The sequence below is a fragment of the Botryllus schlosseri genome, chromosome 5, assembly GCF_051294905.1.
Source record: "Botryllus schlosseri isolate E-star chromosome 5, Bs_hap1, whole genome shotgun sequence".
In the NCBI taxonomy this organism is placed as follows: domain Eukaryota; kingdom Metazoa; phylum Chordata; class Ascidiacea; order Stolidobranchia; family Styelidae; genus Botryllus; species Botryllus schlosseri.
Genome location: NC_137240.1, coordinates 25,010,834 through 25,032,803, shown reverse-complemented (window position 1 = coordinate 25,032,803; position 21,970 = coordinate 25,010,834). Strand labels below are relative to the sequence as shown.

At 39.2% G+C, this 21,970-nt stretch overlaps 2 protein-coding genes across 2 annotated transcripts in view; one reads left to right on the top strand and one right to left on the bottom strand.

The window, feature by feature from the left end:
• Positions 1 to 21,970, bottom strand: part of LOC145439957 (uncharacterized) — a 60,173-nt gene that overhangs the window by 18,238 nt on the left and 19,965 nt on the right. Inside the window, exons 9-11 of the mRNA XM_080317625.1 lie at positions 20,013 to 20,221; positions 16,741 to 16,898; positions 16,051 to 16,170 (exon numbers count right to left, since the gene is read on the bottom strand). Of these exons, the coding sequence (XP_080173751.1) occupies positions 16,051 to 16,170; positions 16,741 to 16,898; positions 20,013 to 20,221 (487 nt within the window). The remainder of the gene's footprint in view (positions 1 to 16,050; positions 16,171 to 16,740; positions 16,899 to 20,012; positions 20,222 to 21,970) is intronic.
• Positions 21,532 to 21,970, top strand: part of LOC145439514 (cornifelin homolog A-like) — a 428,374-nt gene continuing 427,935 nt past the window's right edge. Inside the window, exon 1 of the mRNA XM_080316999.1 lies at positions 21,532 to 21,553. The gene's annotated coding sequence lies outside the window, so the exon portion shown is untranslated. The remainder of the gene's footprint in view (positions 21,554 to 21,970) is intronic.

Genomic DNA, 21,970 nt, shown 5'->3' with positions numbered 1-21,970 from the left:
CAGAATTATGTTTTGGACTCAATATGTCATGTCCAATCTATGAGATAACAATTGCGTGTGTGCAAGAGAGTGCACCAGCTTCAAGTAGCGAAGGTGAATTTACAGAGAGCTCATCTATATCTTCGCAGGTAGCTGATACTTCCCACAGTAGTGATTTTGAAGTGGCGCAGTCGACATCGGGTCATTGCTTTAAATTTGTGACTCTAAAAGCGCCTGTAAACCTGTTCAATGACAAAGACATATGCCAGGTTTCCGACCGCTTGAAAGTCAGCGATAATGCTGCTACCATGATAAAATCAGCACTGATTAAAGCTTGCGATGGTGACCCTAATGACTTTAATCTTTCAAGATCTGGAACCTATCGACGACGCATTGCAAATCGTTTTAAAATTTCTGAGTCAATTGTTGAAAAAATAGCAAACGATCCACCAAAGCACATCACATTGCACTGGAATGAAAAGCTCACTAGGAGTCGTTTAGGAGAGCAATTTGTGGCCTTGGCAGAGCTGGCATCGTCTACGTGTTGTAATGCATTTGAGAAGGGCAAACTTCTTGGCATTCGAACTCTGGAGAGTGCTACAGGAAAAGCACTGGCTGATCCGTCATTTGAACTGCTGGAATTATATAATTTAACAAAAAATGTCAGAGCTCTTGTGTTTGACACAACATCCTCAAACAATGGAAAAAATTGTTCTGTTACTTGAAGAATTGATAAACAAGAAAGTTTTCTACAGTCTTGTCGCCATCATATTCATGAACTAATCATCCGGGAGATTTGGAAGTGAAGTGTGTACAGATTTTATTACCTTCCAAGAAGTGGAAAGATATTCATCAATTAACAAGCTCTAAAACACTTCAGTTTGATGAAGGCAGCGGGTTGGCGATGAAAGCTGATGAAGCAAAGCAAGAATAATTCCACTGATTAAGCCATATAATGGAAAGCAGAAAGAATTATTGATAAGAGATGACTACAGAGACTGTGCAACAGGCGCCTTGGTGATTTTAGATGACCAATATGTTGATAATGGTTTTCGCAAGCCTGGTGCTACTATAGCACTGGATGGACGAGTCAAGTGCTGTACTGTCAAAAAATGTTCATGTGGAGTGAGCACATGGGCTATTCTGAAGAGTTCATTAGAAAGTTGGTACGAATAAATATTGCCCAGTTTTCTGTCCCAGCTTAAAACTAATATTGCATGTGACGCACAGAGTAATGATCTCAAATTCCTTCATGACATGACAGACTTTATATCATGCGATTTCACAGTTGCTGATGTGGCATGTAAAAAGATGTGAAAACATCATTGGCATCTTACCGAGGAAACGGTGGTATCTACAATGTTCTCGGCTAAACCAAAGATTCCTGACAAAGTGAAGGAAGCGATGGCTGCTAAATTGCTGCAGATGCCAATTCTTGAACAATTTCGCAGAGGTATACCACTGAGTCTAATCTCTGAGTCAATGAGTATGGGTCTCTGAGTCAATGAGTATGGTTGCTTTAATTGGGCCGGAATCATGGTTTCTATTTGATGCTATACATGCCGAACATGATTAGTTGAGTCTTCCAGTTTCGGAATGGCATACAGATCCGCATTTTGTGACTGCTCAAGAATTTGTGAGTAGTGTTGAAGTAGCTAAAGACGCAGCAAAGCGTTTGGTAAAATTGAATACCGACTTTGGTGCTTTTAAAAACAGATGACAAAGAACAGCGGACGAGCCTCTTACAAGTTGTGGAAGATCACGGGAACAGATATGCCGATTTCTCTAAAGCAACCATTTCATCTACCTGATTTAAGTAGTATTTGCCAAGTTGATCTATTTCTTCTCCTTATTGTTTCGTTTCCTTTGAACAATGTGATGTTTAAAATGTGTCTGTGAGTGAATGATACATTCACAGTTGTATTCTTGCACATGGTGATCCCGGAAATTGATGGACAATCTCAGGTAGGGTTGAGGAGTGTAGGATATGTGATCCAACAAAATGACTATCAGTCTTAGGCAGTTTTGAGGAGTTCTAAGGGAGTGTAGGACATGAAAATGGTGTCCTGAACCGGCAATACTTTCTATAATAAGGTTATGTAGCACTCCAAACCGCAATAGCTGCATAAACCCAGCTTACATATGACTTTAACTAGGCTAGGTAAAATCGTGACACTCAGATTTTAGGGGAATCCCCTATTTCCAGTTGCTATTCTTCCAGCTCAATGTGCACACGGATGCAGGGGACGAGTTACAAAAAAAAGTATCTAGAATATGTTTTTATGATATAAGGCATGGGAATCGGACTGAAAACCACGGCTTTTTGACATTCGGTCAATTCTGAACAACCCTAACAGATACTGCACGCTGCCGTTACAAGAAACGGCAAAAAACGGTTCAGTTATGGTATATATCAGCAGCTGTTGATTTTTAAAGCTTCGTTGTGGAAATCGTAATATTTTATTTGGCGAGTATAATTATAGTTTCGATACTGTTGAAGCCTAGAAACCTTGACTGGCGGTATCGTAGCATACAGTAAAAAGCTACGAAGGTCCCTGGACGTAGCACATCTCTGAAGTCAAGATTATCCCACAACATTGTCACGAAGTGGAATGAAATCGGTTTAGTCAAAAACACCAAAGTATCTTTTGAGATGGATAACAGGCATTATATTTTTTGTGGTGGCAAAAACGGTACATATATGAACTTTGTTGTGACGTCATAATGAGTGATACTAGACTCGAAGCATATTACTTGATCCAGAATCAGGGTTGTAACCAAGTCACAAGTCAATCTCACTTTTACAGTTTTGACTCGAGTCAAGTCCGAGTCCAAGTCATCGAGCAGAGGATCGAGTCCGAGTCATGGTATAATGACTCGAGTCCGAGTCCAAGTCAATGTGTTGACTGCTCAGTTTCCAGTTAAAATCTTGTTACACTCATTTTTTTTAACTGTGTTTGAATAGCTGGTTCGTGGTATAGAACTTGAATATAGCTTTCAATTGTTGTATTGATAACTGTGTTTGGTGATATTGAATGGTTCGAATCCATTGTAGCAATATACTGCTACAATGGATGTTGTATTGATAACTGTGTTTGGTGATATTGAATGGTTCGAATCTATAATATACCAATTTTACTCACTTTTAGCAGTTTCAAGTACTGGTACCAATAGACGAAATCCTAATAGGGTGGTTACTTTACTATTCTTCGAATTTACAATGAAATGTCGGTCTTGGCTGTCTGAGTCTCGTGTCCTTTTCGTATTTTGAGAAAATGACTCGAGTCATTACAACCCTGTCCAGAATCAAATCACTCAGGTACTCGATTTTGCCTACTCGCAACGCACGGAAAAGCGTGCAATTCTGAACAGTGAGCACGGAAGAGCAGTCTCATGCTAAATCCAACCATGTCTTTCGCCATTCGACCCCCCCTCACGCCTTGTGTATAACATTTGGTACCGAATAGGAATGGAGCGAGCACATGAACAAAATTCGGGCTAACAAAAACTTTAATGCCCAGTACATATATTAGGGCTGTTCAAAAATAACTTTTTTCCCCGGATTCCAGCCATTAACTGATTTAATTGTCGGGTTACCATAACAAAGGCTGCACACCAAATTTGGTTCAATTCTAACAAGTCTAAGCGTCTGCAGAGCCAATTAAAATTTATTACGTACAATTTAAAAATAAATATTCAAATTTTTCTGTCAACCTCATGAAATTGTCTTGTCTTGAATTTTTTTTTCAATTTCACGTAATAAATTAGAAATCTTAATTGGCTCTGCGGACTTGTTAGAATTGAACCAAATTTGGTGTGCAGCCTCAGTCTATTTATCTATTTATATACAATGTGTGGATACTTCTTCTTACACAATCATGAGTGAAGTTAATACTTCTGACGTGATAATGAGCAGTGGTGTTTGTGAATCAGACGTTTGTGCTATCACTAATCTGGTATAATATCTTTTCCTTGTTCGCGAATGTTGAGTTTATGTCATAGTCCTTGTACAAAGAAAAAGTAGTCGCTCTTTCACAAAGAAATCGATTAAATATGGGAAGTAGTCGATTACGATTACTTGAAAATGCTGTAATCGTCGTAATCGATTAAGATTACTAATCGCGATCACCCCATGTCTGCTCGACTCCAACTTCGCACCGCGATAACCGCGAAAGTGCAACTCGCAAGAGCGCCAAGTACGACTCCGGTCAACTCAGACTTGTTTTCTCGCTTCGCTTTCTGAATACCGATTCTTATGCAATGTTGACGCAAAATGAGTTTGGGATTCGAGTACCGTTTCTTGGATACGGCCTATGACTTGGACTCAACCCTCTGGTCACTGACTTGGACTCGGATGTGAATTGAAAATGACTCGGCTTGACTCGAGGCTAAACTATAAAATAGAGATTTACTTGTTAGTCGGAACCTTGTGACTTGGCTACACCCGCCTTTTGTCACTTGTAACGGTTCTCAAAATATGGAAACCCTGTGCTAGCTAGATAACCTATACCAAGGTTCCTTCACATCTCCGTCGTGGAATCACCTTGCGGGGGCAGACGGTAATAAAACATATTTAGTTGGCCTATTTATGCAAACATATTTCTGATGAAGTTTTATGTGTTTTATTGGGGCATCAAGTCACTTGTTTTTTGGAGGGGACTTGAATCAAGTCAAAGTATGATTAATTCAGGGGTGGGCAAACTTCCATTGGCGGGCTGCACTATATAATATTTGGATACTAAGCCAAAATTCAATATTGGTAATTCTGAGTATAGATAGAAAAAATGTGTGTATTTTATCCATCAAATTCCTCGAATTTGTATCAAGAAATACTTCTTATAAATATACCCTCAAGATAGCAAATGTCGAGAATTTGTTCATAGGCTATATTACAACCACCCGACAGCGGATTGATTATAATAGTAGTTACGGTGAGCAGATTTGCACTGCTGCCACCACAACTACTATTATAACCAATCACTAAATACAAAGATTATTTTTTTTCGTGATTTCCTTGAGGAATAGAGATTAATTTTAAAATCCTATTTTTTATCAAACATACTGCTTCAGAGTACATTTTGCAATAATTTTTTTTGTGTAAACGGTATCCTACATGGATTTTCAAGTCCGCTCCCCCCCAATTTTGTTTTGTCTGTAACTTTTTTTTCTTCGAGTTTAGAGCGAAAATGTTGATTTTTTTCAATTCCTTGGCCTCAAAATTGTATATTAGACATTTTAATTGGTTCTCCACCATCATTACAGCAAAAAATATGAATTCTAAAGATTTTTGCGTGCAGCGCCACGTAGTGACATGAGAATTTTGAATCACATTATCTTTTGAACCGCTGGAAATTTTTCAATCTAATTTTTTCTAATGTACCCAGAATTCAAAAAAAGAACAACATTTGTAAATATTGGACAATTCTGAGGGTATGCATTACAGCTCCTGTTAAGTTATAATGGAATTAGCCCCCCAATTCCGAGAACGGCGAAAAAGTGCATATATTGAGTTAAGAGTCGGAAAAATTGATTAAAAACTAGTTATTCACAAAGGCAGAAGCACCAATGCTAAACCCTTATAATTTATATGTATGGTACATGGAGTATGCAATAATTATGCGGGGACGCATTGCTGCATTAGTTCTGACCAAGGAAGTCGAGAGGAACCCGATTCACTAATCACTATATCATAATAATTGATAAAATTCCAACGCCCTCGTTAACAGTTAAAACTTTTGTATTCCTCACAACGCATACGCAGGGATGACGCCAGTATACAACTAAAACAAAGGGGGCATATAAATATTCCGATTTATGGAATCTATGGATTTTGAGTTAATGCTTTGGAATCATTTGACTGGTGTGGCCCGTGAGTGACATGAATATTTTTAACCAGCCGCGACGTCAGTTGAGTTTGACAACTCTGAGCTAATGCTACATTCCGTTATTATCAGCCAATATAGAGGATCGAATACGAAGCCTCGAGAAGTTAAAAGGAATTGATATCGTACAACACACTAACCATCTACAAATCCTTGAGAATATAAACGCATATCTATATCAGTTTGATTTAAATCATACAAGAGGGCTGGTAAAGGTGAGCGCTGTGCAATGTAAGCACAGAGCCGTCTAATAAACAGCAATACTTTGCTATTAGATTAATCTACGCGTCTAAGACTACTGCTACGACAACGAAAGCTGTGATCATTTCGTTTGCGGTTAGTGTATTTGTGATATAACAATGGAGGATCAGTGAAACGTGTAATCAGTGAATGACTAATTGACAAACCAAATATACACAAGATGCAGGGATTTAGTCGACACCGTTTACTTGATGACTTGAAATTGACTCAAAAATTTTGCTCTGAGTCACGAGTTAATCCACAATTTTGGAGCGCCGAGTGAAGTCAACTTATTTTTGCAAAGCGACTCGAATATGTTGTTATAAGATTTAAGTCGGTGGTTCTCGACCGGGGGTCCACGAATCAATTTAAGGAGGTTCGCAAAGCCTTTAAATTTGAAAAATGTGTGATAACTGGGGCGATATTTTTTGACATGTCATAATAAGTCAAAGTTGTAGCGTTGGGTCAAAAATTGTCCAAATCGTTTACCAAGTCAAATTCTTTTCCGCAACCTAAAGTTTTTTGTATCGTAGATGTTTGCACTGTCGGTGGTCTTATCGTGTGACATTTTACAGCTGTAGACGGCCCATTGTCTGTTCATGTTCATTGTGAATCATAAATGGTCAAATGAAACAAATCAGTTGACATGGTGTTATGCTCAACATACCGCAATAACTGAACTAACAAAAACTGAAGCAAGGTCCGCGCAGACATGGGGGAATCATGATTTGTAATCGTAATCGATTACGACGATTACAGCATTTTCAAGTAATTTTCAAGTAAACTATCGATTACATTATAAAAAACTCAGAAGTAATTGTAATTGGCTACTTCACATGTCTAATCAATATCTTTGCGAAAGAACTATTACTTTTTATTTGTACAAGGACTATGACATAAACTAATGAGCATCCGTGAACAAGGAAGAGATATAATTCCAGGTTAGTGATAGCAATAAGATATGATTTTCAAACGTCACTGCTCATTATTACGTCAGAACTCAGAAATATTGTCATGGCGCAAGAAGTATCCACAGATAGTAAATATATATTCGATGTAGTGTGCTTGTAAGAACACTCGCCATATTGTATAACAGGTTATCAATACACTCCAGTCACCACCACCTCACAGCAGTGTTGGGATGACTCGACTCACCTTTTTTTAATGACTTGACTCGGCGTATCAGAAATATGGATTGACTCGTGACTCGGAGCAAAATTCACGAGTCAATTTCAAGTCATCAAGTAATTGATGTCGATAAAAATCACTGAATCTTGCATATGTTCGGATTGTTCGCGAAACGATGGTATAACCGTGAGAGCGACCAATCATTTAATGATCGTGCGTTTTACTGAGCCACCATTTGCTCCGTCACAAATAAATTGACCAAAAACGAAGTGATCGAAGCTTAGGGCTTACGTTGTCGTAAACTAGTACAGTAAAGTAATTAATCTCTGTTTTTACCTTAACCAAACTTCTTGTTTTATTGAAATTGAATTCGAATATAGTTTATATTGTCCTCAACCATTGGCGCAGGCTCGAATTGTATCATATCGATTTGCAAATGGGTAATGTATTGCATCCTATCAATTCGTATCTGTTCTCTATTTTGGCTGGTAACTATAAACTGTGGTTTAGCAGCTCTACGTATATGTGAGCGATACAGCGCCTTCTTACGTGTATATTTAACTCTGTATTCGTTCATCGGTTCAAAATCAATGACCACTCAATCTGTATTTCAGACAGCTAGCAAAATGCAGTGACGTTATCATGCCCCATGCTTTGAAAAAGCAACTTGACTTGAATTGTGACTTGACTCATGACTTGACTTGACTCGACTTGACTCGAGTCACCTCCAAAAATCGAGTGACTTGACTTGACTCGAGTCAACTTTGAAAATCGATTGACTTGACTTGACTCGAGTCAAAATCTGCAATGATTCGAAATGACTTGAAGGTAGTGACTTGATCCCAACACTGCCTCACAGTAGGACAATAATGACCACCTGAACTAGTTTCAAATTGATGTTTGTTGGATATGTTTAGTTAAACGCAGTAGTGTGATAATTGCGTCACATCAGGTGGGCAGGGATGAGCGGATTAGAAATTTATTTGTCCTAATCCAGTCCAAATCCAAGGTTTCAAATCCTAATATTTTGTATATTCCAATCCTAATCCTATTCCGATTCAAAATTGGAATTCCACTTAAAAAGCCTACAATTTAGGGTTGTTCAAAAATAACTTTTTTTTCCAAATTTCACTCGCTTAGTGATAGAATTGTCAGTTGCCTAAAAACGCTACGCACCAAATTTGGGTCAATTCCGACCAGTAAAAGCCATGCTATCTTAACTTAAAATTTCGGCCATTTTTGAAACTCATGAAAATGACTGATGACAAATGATTGAATGACAACAGCTATTGTTGATAAATACAGCAAATACTGTTTTGGTCTCTTTGTCTTAAACTTAAAGCTTACGAGTTATTCCTTGTATATAGGTGGATAAAAACACGATTGATGTATAAGTTTTTTAATCCGGCCCGCCAAGTACTTCATTTCCCCATATACAGTCCGCCGACCGGAGAAGTTGCCAGCCCCTGCTTTACTGTCTACTTGAAACGGGTGCCAATCGTTATTTCGATAGTCTTCACCTGTCGCCATAGCCACCCGCTTCTACACTATGTTAGCGTGGGTTGTAGCTAGAATCAGGACCAAAACAGCAATTCCTCCCCTCAAAATTTTCAATTAGATGACAGACTTTTGTCAAAAATATTGGCAATTGCATAATATTACTATTCACTTTTAATCCTCTCTCAGCCCATCAGCTCACGCCCACTTAGCATGGCTATTGACAATGGACGAATAACCCAAGTTTCGGCCAATGTCATTCTTTGTTAGTAGGCCTACACTTCCGTGGAGTCACATATTGGCTGAGACTGGATGTCTGGATTGCATCGTGGAGCTCGATGAAAATTTACAAGTTAATTGAATCTCTCGAAAATACTCTATAGCCTAATTTATGTTGATTTTGTGCCCTTGTGTAGATTTTGTGTAGTAACTGTTACCTCAGACGCTGATCATAGCGTGTGCGACTGATTGATTTCTCATTAATTAGTTCGGATGGTGTTGGTTGATGGTCCTGAATATTAGCACGCAGAGCTCGTGTGACCAGTGGAGACAGAGGTCGTTTTTTCTTATTGCGTTGCAGTTGGTGGCATTTTCTGTTTTTCATCTTTTAAACATCTTGGCACAGAATTAGGACATACTTTTGAGTCCTTTTCGAGCTCGCCCCCAACCCTTTTGGGAAGTTTGGGGTGAGGCAGTTACGCACCTGGCTAGAATGAATATCGTTCGGTGCGATAAATCATCCCCTATAAAATCTGGTAATGGGTACGTTATGATGTAACAAGCAAATGAAGTATCACAGGGGTGGGCAAACTTTTGAGCTCGCGGGCCGCATTCAACATCTGAATCCATTCGCGGGCCGCACTTTATAAAATTGGGATCATAAACCGAAATCCAATATTGGTATTTTATTACAGTGAGGGCATGGAGATAATATATTTGCTTATTTAAAACAAACCAAACATTGCTTTGATGATATCATACACGCGTCAGAAACAGTGCCGAGATTTCATGGGCTGGTCAGTGGTCAACCTCAATGACCAAATTTTAAAACTATAGAGAGGACGGTCGGTCGTCCCGATTCTTAGAACAGGATTGAAATTTAAATCTGTGAGCAGCGATCTGTTCATAGATTTACTAATTCAACTTATGGTTCAGTTCCAGGACACACAATGCTCACAGCATCATAGCCATGTTAGATTCAAACACGCTTCTACTATTTGCAGATAAAATATAAATACCCTAAGTCTACGCATAGAACGAATCTATAAGCACATCACTACAATAGTTAAAACTGGAGTGGCCAATCTGAAATCACACTCGTGATCAGATTTATGTCAATCTCGTAAAGGATATCTGTCATTTTTAGCAGTAGAAACCTTTTAAACTCTGTGGGCCTTGAGATGGTCGCGCAAGAAATTTATCTAATGTGGTTCTCAAACTTTTTAAGACACGCCCCCTTTGTGATGGTGAAAGATTTCGCGCCCCCTTATCGCTATATCAGAAACCGCCACCAGGATACTAAAAAACCTAAGTGATAATTTGATGGCATGGTAGGTTACGACTGTGGATGAGAGATTTTTAGATATGAAATTCGGACTAAATACAGAGCAATAATTAGGAAGTGGGTGTACATTGCGCGGAGCGCGCAATTTTTTTTCATTTGAGCTCAGCTTCGCCCCCCATTCAGATGCTTTCATGCCCTCAAGGGGGGAACGCCCCTCAGTTTAAGAACCACTGCCTTGGAATTATCAAGGTGAAATATACTAAAAAAAGTTTAATTAGTCCGTGCATTAATTCGATATTTAGTACGCATTTTATCAATATTTTTAATAAGTTTCTTTAGACTCTCGCGGGCCGCACCAAACAGTGTTGCGGGCCGCATGCGGCCCGCAGGCCGTAGTTTGCCCACCCCTGATGTATCATCTATAAATAAAGTTGTTTCTCATTAGCAGAGCAACGGCCAATGTCTTTTTAACGGAGCCCAGAGTTCTAAATAAAATTCTGATGGAGCCGGAGCTGGAGTCGGTTGTTTAAAAAGTAGCTCTGGATCCGATGTATTTCCTAAGACGCTATGCTAATACTTTCAGCTGAATTCACAACATTTTACTGTTATCGATCGAAAAATTAGGCATGTCCAAATTGTTCATAAAAAGGGCGCTAAACCTGGATCCACGCAGACAAAAAGGTTGAGAAGTGCTATGATTCCATTCACCTTCACTCATCTTTGTCAAAGTGAGTTTCGGCTCTCGTTCATATCAAACCGAAGGCGCGGATTTCCAAGGCACAACCACTTATTTCAGGACCTGCTTCTGACATGCAGCTAATGAAATGCTATCAAGTAATTTTGCTTCGAGACAATCAAAGTCTTCACAAAGTCTCCATAGTACGATATGGGCAATTTTAGCAGTTTGCACTAGCCTTCAGTTGATACTTGCGTAAGACAGATGGTGGCTGCCTCTGCCTGATAATTAGGGCGTTTTTTTTTGACATGTCACAATTTGTCAAAATTTTGTCAAAATTGTAGCGTTAGGTCAAAATTTGTCAAAATTTTTCATGAAGTCAAAAAATTTTTGACGTCTGCATTTTGTTTGTATCGTAGATTTTGCACTGTCGGTGAACTTATAATTTGATATTTTACCGCTGTTAGCCTATTTTATAGGCCTACCGTTGTAAACGGCTAATCGTCTGCTCATTGTGAATCATAAACGGTCAAATAAAACAAATAATAGGTAGACATGGTGTTATGGTCAACGTACCGCAATATCCTAACTGAAGAAAGACTTCTTGTGCATTGCATCATTCTTATATTAAGAAGCGCATGATGAAAATTTGTGATGTAGACAATATTGTCAGAATGAAGCAACACGGTGTGTCACCAGCACCAGCAGTGTACGCGCAACTTGAGTGTTGTCAGCCAACAACTGCTGCTGTTGAACGTCCTTGGCAAGCTTCTTAGTAAGGACGTGCACTTTCCACCCAAGAATGTAGGAAAGTATCTCTCGTTATACTACAATATATTTTAATTATTTCTATCATAATACATATTGTAACCACTGGAATTCTTCATAGGGCCAGATTTCTTTAAAATTTATTTTTTTATGTAAAAAGTTGCCTGTTTCTAAGCCAAAAACGCTTTTTAAGGCCAAACTACTTCGTTAGGACAGTCAGTTCCTACCAAAAATGAAGATAAGTGGTGCAATTTTAATATTATGTGGGAAAACACCTAATTTGTATACGTTAGGTCAAAAATTTGGTCAAAATTAAGTTTTTTTAGGTCAAAAAATGTCAAAATTTGGATTTTTTAGGTCAAAATTTTCTTTTTTTTAGGTAAAAAAAAAACCGCCCTACTGATAATTGAGCTGAATTTGCACTAAAACTTGAGAGGATTCGCAGAGGCCTCCAGGGTGTGCGCAAAGACAAAATGGTTGGAACCACTGGCCTAGACAGTAGTAAATCTAGGATCCAATCAGTCTCTATCGAAGATGAAGCTATCGTAGCGACACTATTGTCAGGTGTTGAAATGAAAGTAATGCAAAAATTGCAAATATTTTGTTTGCATGACTGAAAGTCATTCAACACTTCAAATCAGACATGGGGTAATCGCGATTAGTAATCGTAATCGATTACGACGATTACAGCATTTTCAAGTAATCGTAATCGCAATCGATTACATTCGAAAAAAATCCAAAGTAATCGTAATCGTAATCGACTACTTCACATATCTAATCGATTTTTCGGTGAAAGAACGATTACTTTTTATTTGTACAAGGAATATGACATAACCGAACATTCGTGAACAAGGAAGAGATATTAGACCAGGTTATTGATAGCGCAAACGGTTGATTTTCAAACGCCACTGCTCATTATTACGTCAGAAGTATTAGCTTTGCTCGTCCTTGCGTAAGAAGTATCCACACGTAGTAAATATATTCGATGTACATTGTTGTGTGATTGTTAGAACAATGTAAGCCATGCTATATGTCAGGTTATCAATACACTCCAGACGCCACTACCTCGCAGCAAGATAATAATCACCACTCTGCCTAGTTTCAAATAGTAAGTTATGTATTTATGTTTGCTTATGCTTAGTTAAACGCAGTTTGACCGTTGCTGCTTGGCGAGCAGTAGGCCCATCTATGTAGTATACGTATGTATTGTGTACACCGGACACAAAGATTTGAAATTTTGTACTTGTCAAATAAAACATTACGATGGTTAAAATCAACAGCTGCTGATATATATCATACCCGATTTTCCCTCTAATTTTGACAAGTCTGCGCACACTTACCAACTCACTGCACAGACCCTTGAACAACAGTGCGTTACGACTAAAAAAAAGGTCATCACTTCGGATTTTTTGTGCGCAACTTAGATTTTCTCTGCGCAGAGACCGTGTCAGCAATGCGCATTTGCGCACGTGCGCAGCTTAGAGGGAACACTGATCATAACCGAGTCGTTCTTTGCCGTTTCTCGTAACCGTAGCTTGTAGTATCTGTATTAAGTGAAAGGTAGAATTTTAAGCTTTCGTTATCTTATTCTCATATGACTCTACTTGAAACGGGCGCCAATCGTTATTTCACAATTCTTCACTCGACATTTATACGTGTCGCCACAGCCAACCGCTTCTACACCATGTTAGCGTGTGCTGTAGGTACAATCAGGACCAAAACAGCAATTCGTCCCCCACTCCAAACGTTGGTATTGGTAGGGTTGTAACCAAGTCACAATGTTCCGAGTCACAAGTCAATCTCACTTTTATAGTTCAGACTCGAGTCAAGTCGAGGCATTTTCAATTCACCCCCGAGTCAAGTCCGAGTTCAAGTCAGCTAGTATAGGGTCGAGTCCGAGTCATTTATTATTATTATTAATTTTGAAAATGGGACATTGTGGCGCTTGTCACCTTATTGGTCTGGTGCGCCACGACAGAAATGTCGTATTACCTGTCGCAAATCGTGTACCTTAAAGCGAGTCATAGTGTTTGATTCGAGTACGAGTCCAAGTCGTTATGTTCACAGATCAGTTTTCAGATCAATCCGGTTCAACCCACTTTTTCAACTCTGCTCGAGTGATAGAGAATGGCTCGTATTCATAATATAGTAATTTTCATCAGTTTTCACAGTTTTCGGCCCTATTTCCAAGTATCAGGACTGATAGACGAAATACAAATAATGTGGTAAATTTACTATTCTTCGAAGTTACATGGAATGTCTGTCATGGCCGTTATAGTCTCAAGTCATATGACTTGGTTCGAGTCATGCAAATGACTCGAGTACAAGTCGAGTCAATACAAAAATTGACTCGAGTCGAGTCAATTTACGCATTTGAAAAATGACTCGAGTCAAGTCTAGTCACCGAAAAATCGCAACTCGAGTCGAGTCATGACTCGAGTCATTACAACCCTGGGTATTGGGACCCCATAGGGTGGTCAGTTTTCAAGTTGATGACTGAATTTCGTCAATAATATTGGTATAATTGCATTATATTGCTATTCATCCAGATTTACCGGTAGAGCTGGGGCACGTAATTCATAATTATAGTATCTGGTATGTTGTTATAATTACTTTATTGTATGTTGTTAATTCGTGAACTAACGTCGTTTATATAATCAAAAGATACTGTAGTCGCCCAAACGTAGCAGACTTAAGGAAAACTTTCGTGAGACGCACGCACAAATTGTCACGTCTTCATTCCTCTGTGAGTGCCCCGGGTGGCATTTGCATTGTTGGGGCTCTGATTGGAAGGACCGGACTATTCGTTACGCCCACAGAGCGCGGTTACTGACAATAGACTCATACCCATGGCGCACTTTGTGGAGTTGCATGTTGGCCGAAATTGCATACGTCTTTTGGTGTGTCGTGGCGGGGTAATGACCACCACCGAAATGCCCATTCCTATAAATTATGCATGCTCTTTTTCTTGAGGGGGAGAGGTATGCATTTCAAAATCAAGCTATTTAGAGACATTAAATCCGGAAGCTCGAAGTAAATTTTCAAGTTAATTAACTGTCTTGAAAATATTCTATAATAATTTATGTTGATTTACGAAATACTTTTGAGTCCCCTTATAGCTCGCTCCTGGTCCTATTCGGGAGTTTGGGTTGTGGCAGTTACGGACCTGGCAAGAATGCAAATCGTTGGGTGCGACGAATACTCCTGTATAGAGTTGGGAAATAGGTGCATTATGACGTAACAAGCAAATAACGTATGATTTATAAAGAAAGTTGTTATCTCATTAGATCTTTTCATTGTAAGCCTTATTATATTGTATTCCAATATCTCTTCTGAAATTAGTTCTAGGAGCAAAACAAATGTAATCGTGAGTAATCGTGATTACTTTTGAAATGTAATCGTAATGGTAATCGACTACTTCCTGATTTTGCTGTAATCGTAATCGTAATCGCGGGATTCACAAGTAATCGTAATCGCAATCGATTACATTCGTGAAGTAATCACCCCATGTCTGCTTCAAATCTGCATTTACGGAGTGGAGTGTGAATGAGGAACTTTTCTTTGAGGATGAGGGACTTGAAAAAGTTGACTGTTAACAGATATACTCATAAAATTAATCGAGCTACAACAACATTACAATCCATTTGAGAATTGGACATCGGTCAGCTTGCCCGTGCATTTTGCTACCAGCAATGTTACAAGTTACAACTCTATCTGATGTTAAATGAGGATACATTAATTCTCGAACACTTAGTAAACGATTCGGATGCAGTGACTCATTTCACCCAGATGAATGAATCAAATGACTTGTTTCATATTATATGACAGAAAATGGCAATACAAACGTCTTCTGTGGACTGTGGTAATAAGCAACTTTTAATCTATTCATGTAACATAACTCATTCTCTAAAATACCAATTCAAAAGATGATTGAATAAATCAGCCAACAAGCTTATACACAGTAATTTCCAGGATTAGGTATTTTCTAATAACTCAATATAAGTAAATTAGCTAGTTGGGACAATTTTTCATAAAGTAGCTCAGGGCCAAGTTCCGTTCTCAACGTACAGCGGATAATAAGTAATCGCAACATATTTATTAAAACTTGTAACAGCGCATGTTTTTGATGAGTGAATTTTCCAATTGCGCTATCTTTATTGCTTGGGTGAGGGTTAATGCGTCTATGAGTAGTTGAAGGTCCAACTGTTCAAGGATTATCACTTACAATTACTTTCATGTAGCGCCCATCAAGCTTAAGGCCTCAAGAGTAGATCTGATAGTCAATAAATTTGAGAAACACTGATATTTTGCATACTAATATTGTTTTCTATCGACTCAATGAAGTAAAATTTTAAGAGTAATATTAACATAACTACCTTATCATTTGTGAGGTCCACAAATCCACACATTCCCCAATCATGGTTGTCGAACTTTAAATAAATTGTAGTCAAAGTGATGGCTTCTTTATCAGTACCTTCTAGAGGCAATCCCAAAGTCTAAAAGTAACACAAAGTGTAATTAGTATAGCTGGTATCAATAAAAGACAGTGTCAATGTAAAGACAGTTAATCAGTGATAACCGAACTGTATTAACCAGATACCCAGTTGTGTCGCCAATAAATATTCCAAATAAGGCATGCTGTAAACAGTACACATTGACAATGTTTTGTGTGGTAAATGGCAGATTTTAGGAAATCGTTCTAATACAAATATTGAGGCAAAAACTAGTGAATATACAATATTCAGACCATGATTCATCGTCGCTGCAAAATCAAAATGTGCTGTGTCCATTTTTGAAAATTTTTACTTCGACCATACAATTTGGACTAACTCAGTATAGTTTTTAATTTACTATGAAAATTCAAGTTCATATGTCCACTTCACTAGAAATTCATTCTACTTAGGAACTGGGAAGCCAGTTAAAACAAAAGATCTACGTCAAAATAGTAATAGAAAAAAATTCAAAAAAACAAAAAGTGGACATAAAATAGTTTGGTTTTCCAGCTACGTCATGTGATTGATCTCACTTAGACTAAATAATGATTGCCATCAAAATTGAAAAGTAACCTCTATCAATCCTCTCGCAGCTGTATCGACCAATGAAATATACTCCAGCCCTTCCACTGCATTGGGTACAAGCTTGGAGAGAGTATCTCGTTTCAAAAAATCTTTCACTGAGCAACTTTCCACAGCTCCACATACTAGAGAACCTGGAGTTGCAACCCCTGTAATCAAAATGCGGGTCATCAATATACAGCCTAAAGTGACATATTCATTGAAGTATCCTGAATGAATTGTGTTTAATGAAACTGTAGTTGCTCTAATCAGTATGTGAAATAGATGTCAGGTCGTGGTCCCATGCTCTTGCGCAGAGATGGGTATTCATGATGCCTAGGGCGACTTCACAACATTTACTTCAACGGCTTTACAGTAATACGGTAGTTGTAAAAGTACATGAACCAGCAAGGTTGCATGTGAATCCTGCAAGTTACATGAAATTATTAATATTCCGAGTCTAGCAGTCACAGACTCTAGTTCTCTGACTTCCTACTGTTGTGTCATCATTCGCGTCTTATTTGCACTAAAATAAGCAACCAAAGAGAAACGGGAAATGGACCAATCAGTGAATAGCCTACAAGCAGGCGCGTAACCAGAGCGCGAAAAAAGGGGGTTTTTTTGAGTGAAATCACCTATTTTTTTTTTTTTTTTTTTTTTTAGGGGTAACCTGGAGGAACCGCAGTAAACCTCCACCCCGTTACGCTTGGGCAGCACCATGGGATTACACCATGGCCTGTTCACCAAGCGCCGTAATAGGTCACTCTTAGGTCGAAAGGACCCAAGAGCTTCCATCCAGGTTGCTTCTGGTTTCCGTTTTTTCCCTTCAGTTTTTCTCTACTGTTTTGGGTCCAAACGGCTGTCACAAGCAGGCTTTGGCTGGGGGCGTCTGCGGAGGCTTGTCCCGCCGCCACCATACTTGTGACTGGGATACTGGCCAGGCAAGCTGACACAGATCCCGGGGTCGGAGCATGAAGGCCTGACGGCCATACTTCTCCTAGGTGTGAGAGTGATTGGAAGTATTGAAATCACCTATTATGACGTCATAATTACGATCACTCGTCTACAATATATTTACGATATATTATAGTTCAATAATTAAAAGAGATTTGCGGTGAGTGGGAGATGTACGAATTCGATACAGACAATGCCTGAAATTTCGTGTTTTTACGTTATGATTGAACGAAATTCATAAATGCTCACATTTAGTCATGAGCCGACTAACGCAGCCGGTCTCCAAGCGCCTAGTTCCGACCAGAGATGCACGATTTTGTTAGGTTTTGACTATATTATGCGCACAGCCGGTAGTATCGCAGCGGACGAACAAGCGCGGAATAGTGCGGTAGCATACACGAGGGCGATCGCGATCGCCACAGAGAGGTGTGGAGTGTACAGCTGCACACGAATGTGTGCATTTCGATGGCTTTACTAGCCGCACGGTTGAGCGTGTAGTACGCGCGAAGATAATTAGCCCTTAATTGCAGGCACGCAAGTCGCTCTATTAATACAGAGTACACACTGGGATAATAACTTGAGCGACAGAGGACCTTGTCAGCCGATATCATTACGCTAATTTTACTAATAGGCCTACTCAATTCTCCCGTTCAGCGGCAACATAGGCCTGTATTTGGACGACAGCAAGCCACCTAACAATCGAGAACGTGGATTGCTAGGCTTGTATTTTGAAATGTGAATGTCAATCGTAGGGCATTTCTCGCCGATAATCGCGAAGACAATGTGGATTTGAGAACAGCATTGTCGTACCGGTGCCGCCGTGTCTGCGTCTCGCTGATCAATCAACACGCCGTGCAATTCTTAATTAGGATTTCAAGGCGAGCAGGTGTAGCGAATTCGCGGGCGATGTTCATTGCCGACAACTTTGTCTTTGCAATTACGTATCGGCGGTATCGCGTCGGCCAATTAGATTAGATTTTCCTAAAATGCGTCTCTCGTTTTAGCAAGGCGAGAGAGAAATCGAGGGAAGAAAGTTGTGAACGTCAGCATCTGCCACAGCTGAAATGTAGCTGAACAAGCGCAGAATTCGTACGCAATTAGCGAAATATAACGACCTATTTTATCCTTTCGACTAATTCGGCGCATAATTCCAATATTTTGTAGGGGTTTTAGTCCCCTTAAATAACATTAAGACGCCATATTCGCCTTCTCATACGTAAAAATGAATATGTTGAACTAATAAATTAGCAAATATTAGAGGCTATATTTAACATGAATTTTTAGGATTTTGAAAAGGGGGGGGTTCCGACCCCCTAAAACCCCCCCCTGGATACGCCACTGCCTACAAGAAATGATAATGAGACATAATTGATTGCTGACGTAACACACCACACCTAATACAAAGTTATGACGTCACAAAAATCAACACTATTAGTTTACCTATTATGGTCGATACCGATATTTCAACAACAGAAAAGGAAAGGACGTCCTTGATGTTTTGCGGCATATACATCGACTCATGATATACATACATACACATGATCTGTGCATATGCAATTATGCATATCATAAGTGCATGATGTGCATATTCCGCTGGACAAGGAAGGTGCAGATATACCCTTGTAGGGATTTCTAAGTCTTGCACCACCCCTCCATGCTATCCCAGTAATGCATGAGCACGAAGAGGGGAAGATGTTTGCGATTGCGCATGTTATTTGTTGTTCTCTGTTTGATGTTTTCAGAGGAATCAGTTTCCAATCAAACTGTCCTTTATTTCTATCTCGCTTTTCCAATCATTTATAAGTGTCTGATTTTATTCCTGATTATTTGATTAACTGTTCTTCTTTCCTATTCACTTGTCTATATATTTTCCTTGTTGCTGTTTGATCATCCTCATTCTATCGCGCAACGGACGAGCGAGCACTACTGCGAATCTCGATCATGCATCTTCGTGTTCCAGCCAACGAAAGCCTTGATCCATTAGAAGTGCTTGTGTTGTGTTATCTTGAATATAAGAGTGATACGCAAGGTTTGCCGAGTCCAAGAGCAGATTCAGCTAAGCAGAGAGGAGTCAAAGCCTGATAAATCGGCAATCATTAGGAATTAGCGCACCGCGCCGAAAAAGTGGACATGGATACCAGTGATACTAATCAGGTCTTTGGTCTTACCTGGCCGGGGATCGAAGCCACGACCTACCAATCAAGAAGCCGCACGCTTCACCATTACGATATCTTAATCGGCAGATTCGATATTATCGGTGAACTGGTAATCGATCGGGCCCTATTCAGGCTCATACCAAATTTTAGCGAACGATATAAAGCCATGCAGACCTGGTCTGGATGATCTCTTGGTGAAAACGAATTTTTTGAGATTTCCCGGTCCTTCATTAGTAAGAATAGCGACATGCAGACCAAACGCATTGCTGTAGTCCGAGTTGACTTCACTCAAACACCAACAGCTCAATTCTTTCATCTTAGGTTCTAATGATCTCCAGACTTCTCTCATGGCGCGGTGATGAACATAACTTTTTTGTTTGAATCTGTAAAATAGCTGTAGCTATATTTAACCCTTACGATGTGGGGTTAGATTTTGCAGAACTGACCATCACCTTTCAAACTCACACCGTGACCTCTCCAAGACGTTCCGGTCTAAAAGTGGGCAGAGTATAGCCCACTACCGATTTCACCCTTAATCGGCACCCCATGACATGTCTAGGGCTTTTTATTAAGCTTAAATAATCAAAATTTTTCTCCAAATAATCTCTACTTCTCTCATTTATCAAGCCTGACCCTCAGGATGGCGTCAGAGAGTCCAAAATGATGCTTCAGTGCTTAGCCACCATTGCCTGGTTTCAAACAAGCCGTCAACCATAGTTGCAAACCGCGTGCTGCGTCTGATATCGAAAAATACCAGAGGTGGTCAGTAACGAAGGACTTCTACTTTTTTTAAAGTATTCAAGTAGTTTCCCTCTACTTCCGGCACGTACTCAAGTAGATTTGATTTTCACCACTTCTACTTCATAATATTTTGTGATCTACTTACTTACTTTTCGCTATTTTCAGTTTGTCAAGTAGAAGTAGTTTAATCCTTCAATCAGGAAGATAGCCTGAATAATTTCGAGGATGTTTTCACGGAGTATCAACATTTAATTTTCATAGAAGTTAAGCTAAGCCCAGAATTTTTGTCGCGCTTCACGCGCAGTGGATACGGGGTGACCAGTATGATTTCACGAAAGTATAGATGAAGATAATTTAGGTTGCGGGTTGGCGTGCTTCCGTTCACACCACATTGTCGCCCTTCGCCCATATGAAATATTTCATCACAGTTTTTATGGCTCATCATAACGTTTGAAACTGATGTTTCGCAATCTAACATTTACTTATCGTATCGTAATCCAGCAGTCCATGGCGTGTCCTAATCTGGAAAAGTGGACTCTAATTTTTTTTCCGTTCTAGAGCTGTTTTAGCATACCAACCTTCGAAACTTTCTGGACTAAAGACATGAAATACATGTTCCGCTTTTGGAAGTAGTGATTATACTTCACTTTCAATTCCCAGTATCATATACTTTGAGTTCTAATTAATACCAGTTCTTTTGTCTGGATAACAAACATGTGTAAGTAAAAAAGCTTGAATGCTTTAAATTTCCGGAAATAAAGTTTCACAATAAGGCATTTTTACGATCCACCATATTTTTGAATAACGTTCACTAATAGCGCAAAGTGTTTACACCGTATCCTATACAACTTCTCCATATTGCTCTTCAACTAAACTATGGGCCTTATAATATGGGAGAGGGCGCCTTACCATGATATTAGTAAAGAGAGGAGTAGTAAAGCATTTCCATCGATGGAGTATTTGGTTGTATTAAAGTTGATTGGCTACTAATTAGTAATAATTACTGGTTGAAAGCTGTATGAGTTATGCCTGAAAGGTAACCATACGACGGAATTAAAGCTGTGTGTGCGCTACGCCTGAAAGGTTGCTACATACGACGGAAGAATTGGACACTGTTTTATCACTTATTGTCGTACACTGGCATCTCTGCCTGACAATTTACAAGCGATAGTGCTGACTACATAGCTATGACAGCAACGTATAGATTGCGAAGACGCAATGCCCTCTATACGGATCACCTATATCTTTAGTATCACTTGTAAATTGTCAGGCAGCGGTGCCAGTGTGCAGCAATTTGTGATAATACAGTTCCCAGTTCTAAATACGATCCATGTGAGCCGATTACGTTCGTTTTCATAACTACTTACTTACTTACTTGAGTAGATTTAAAA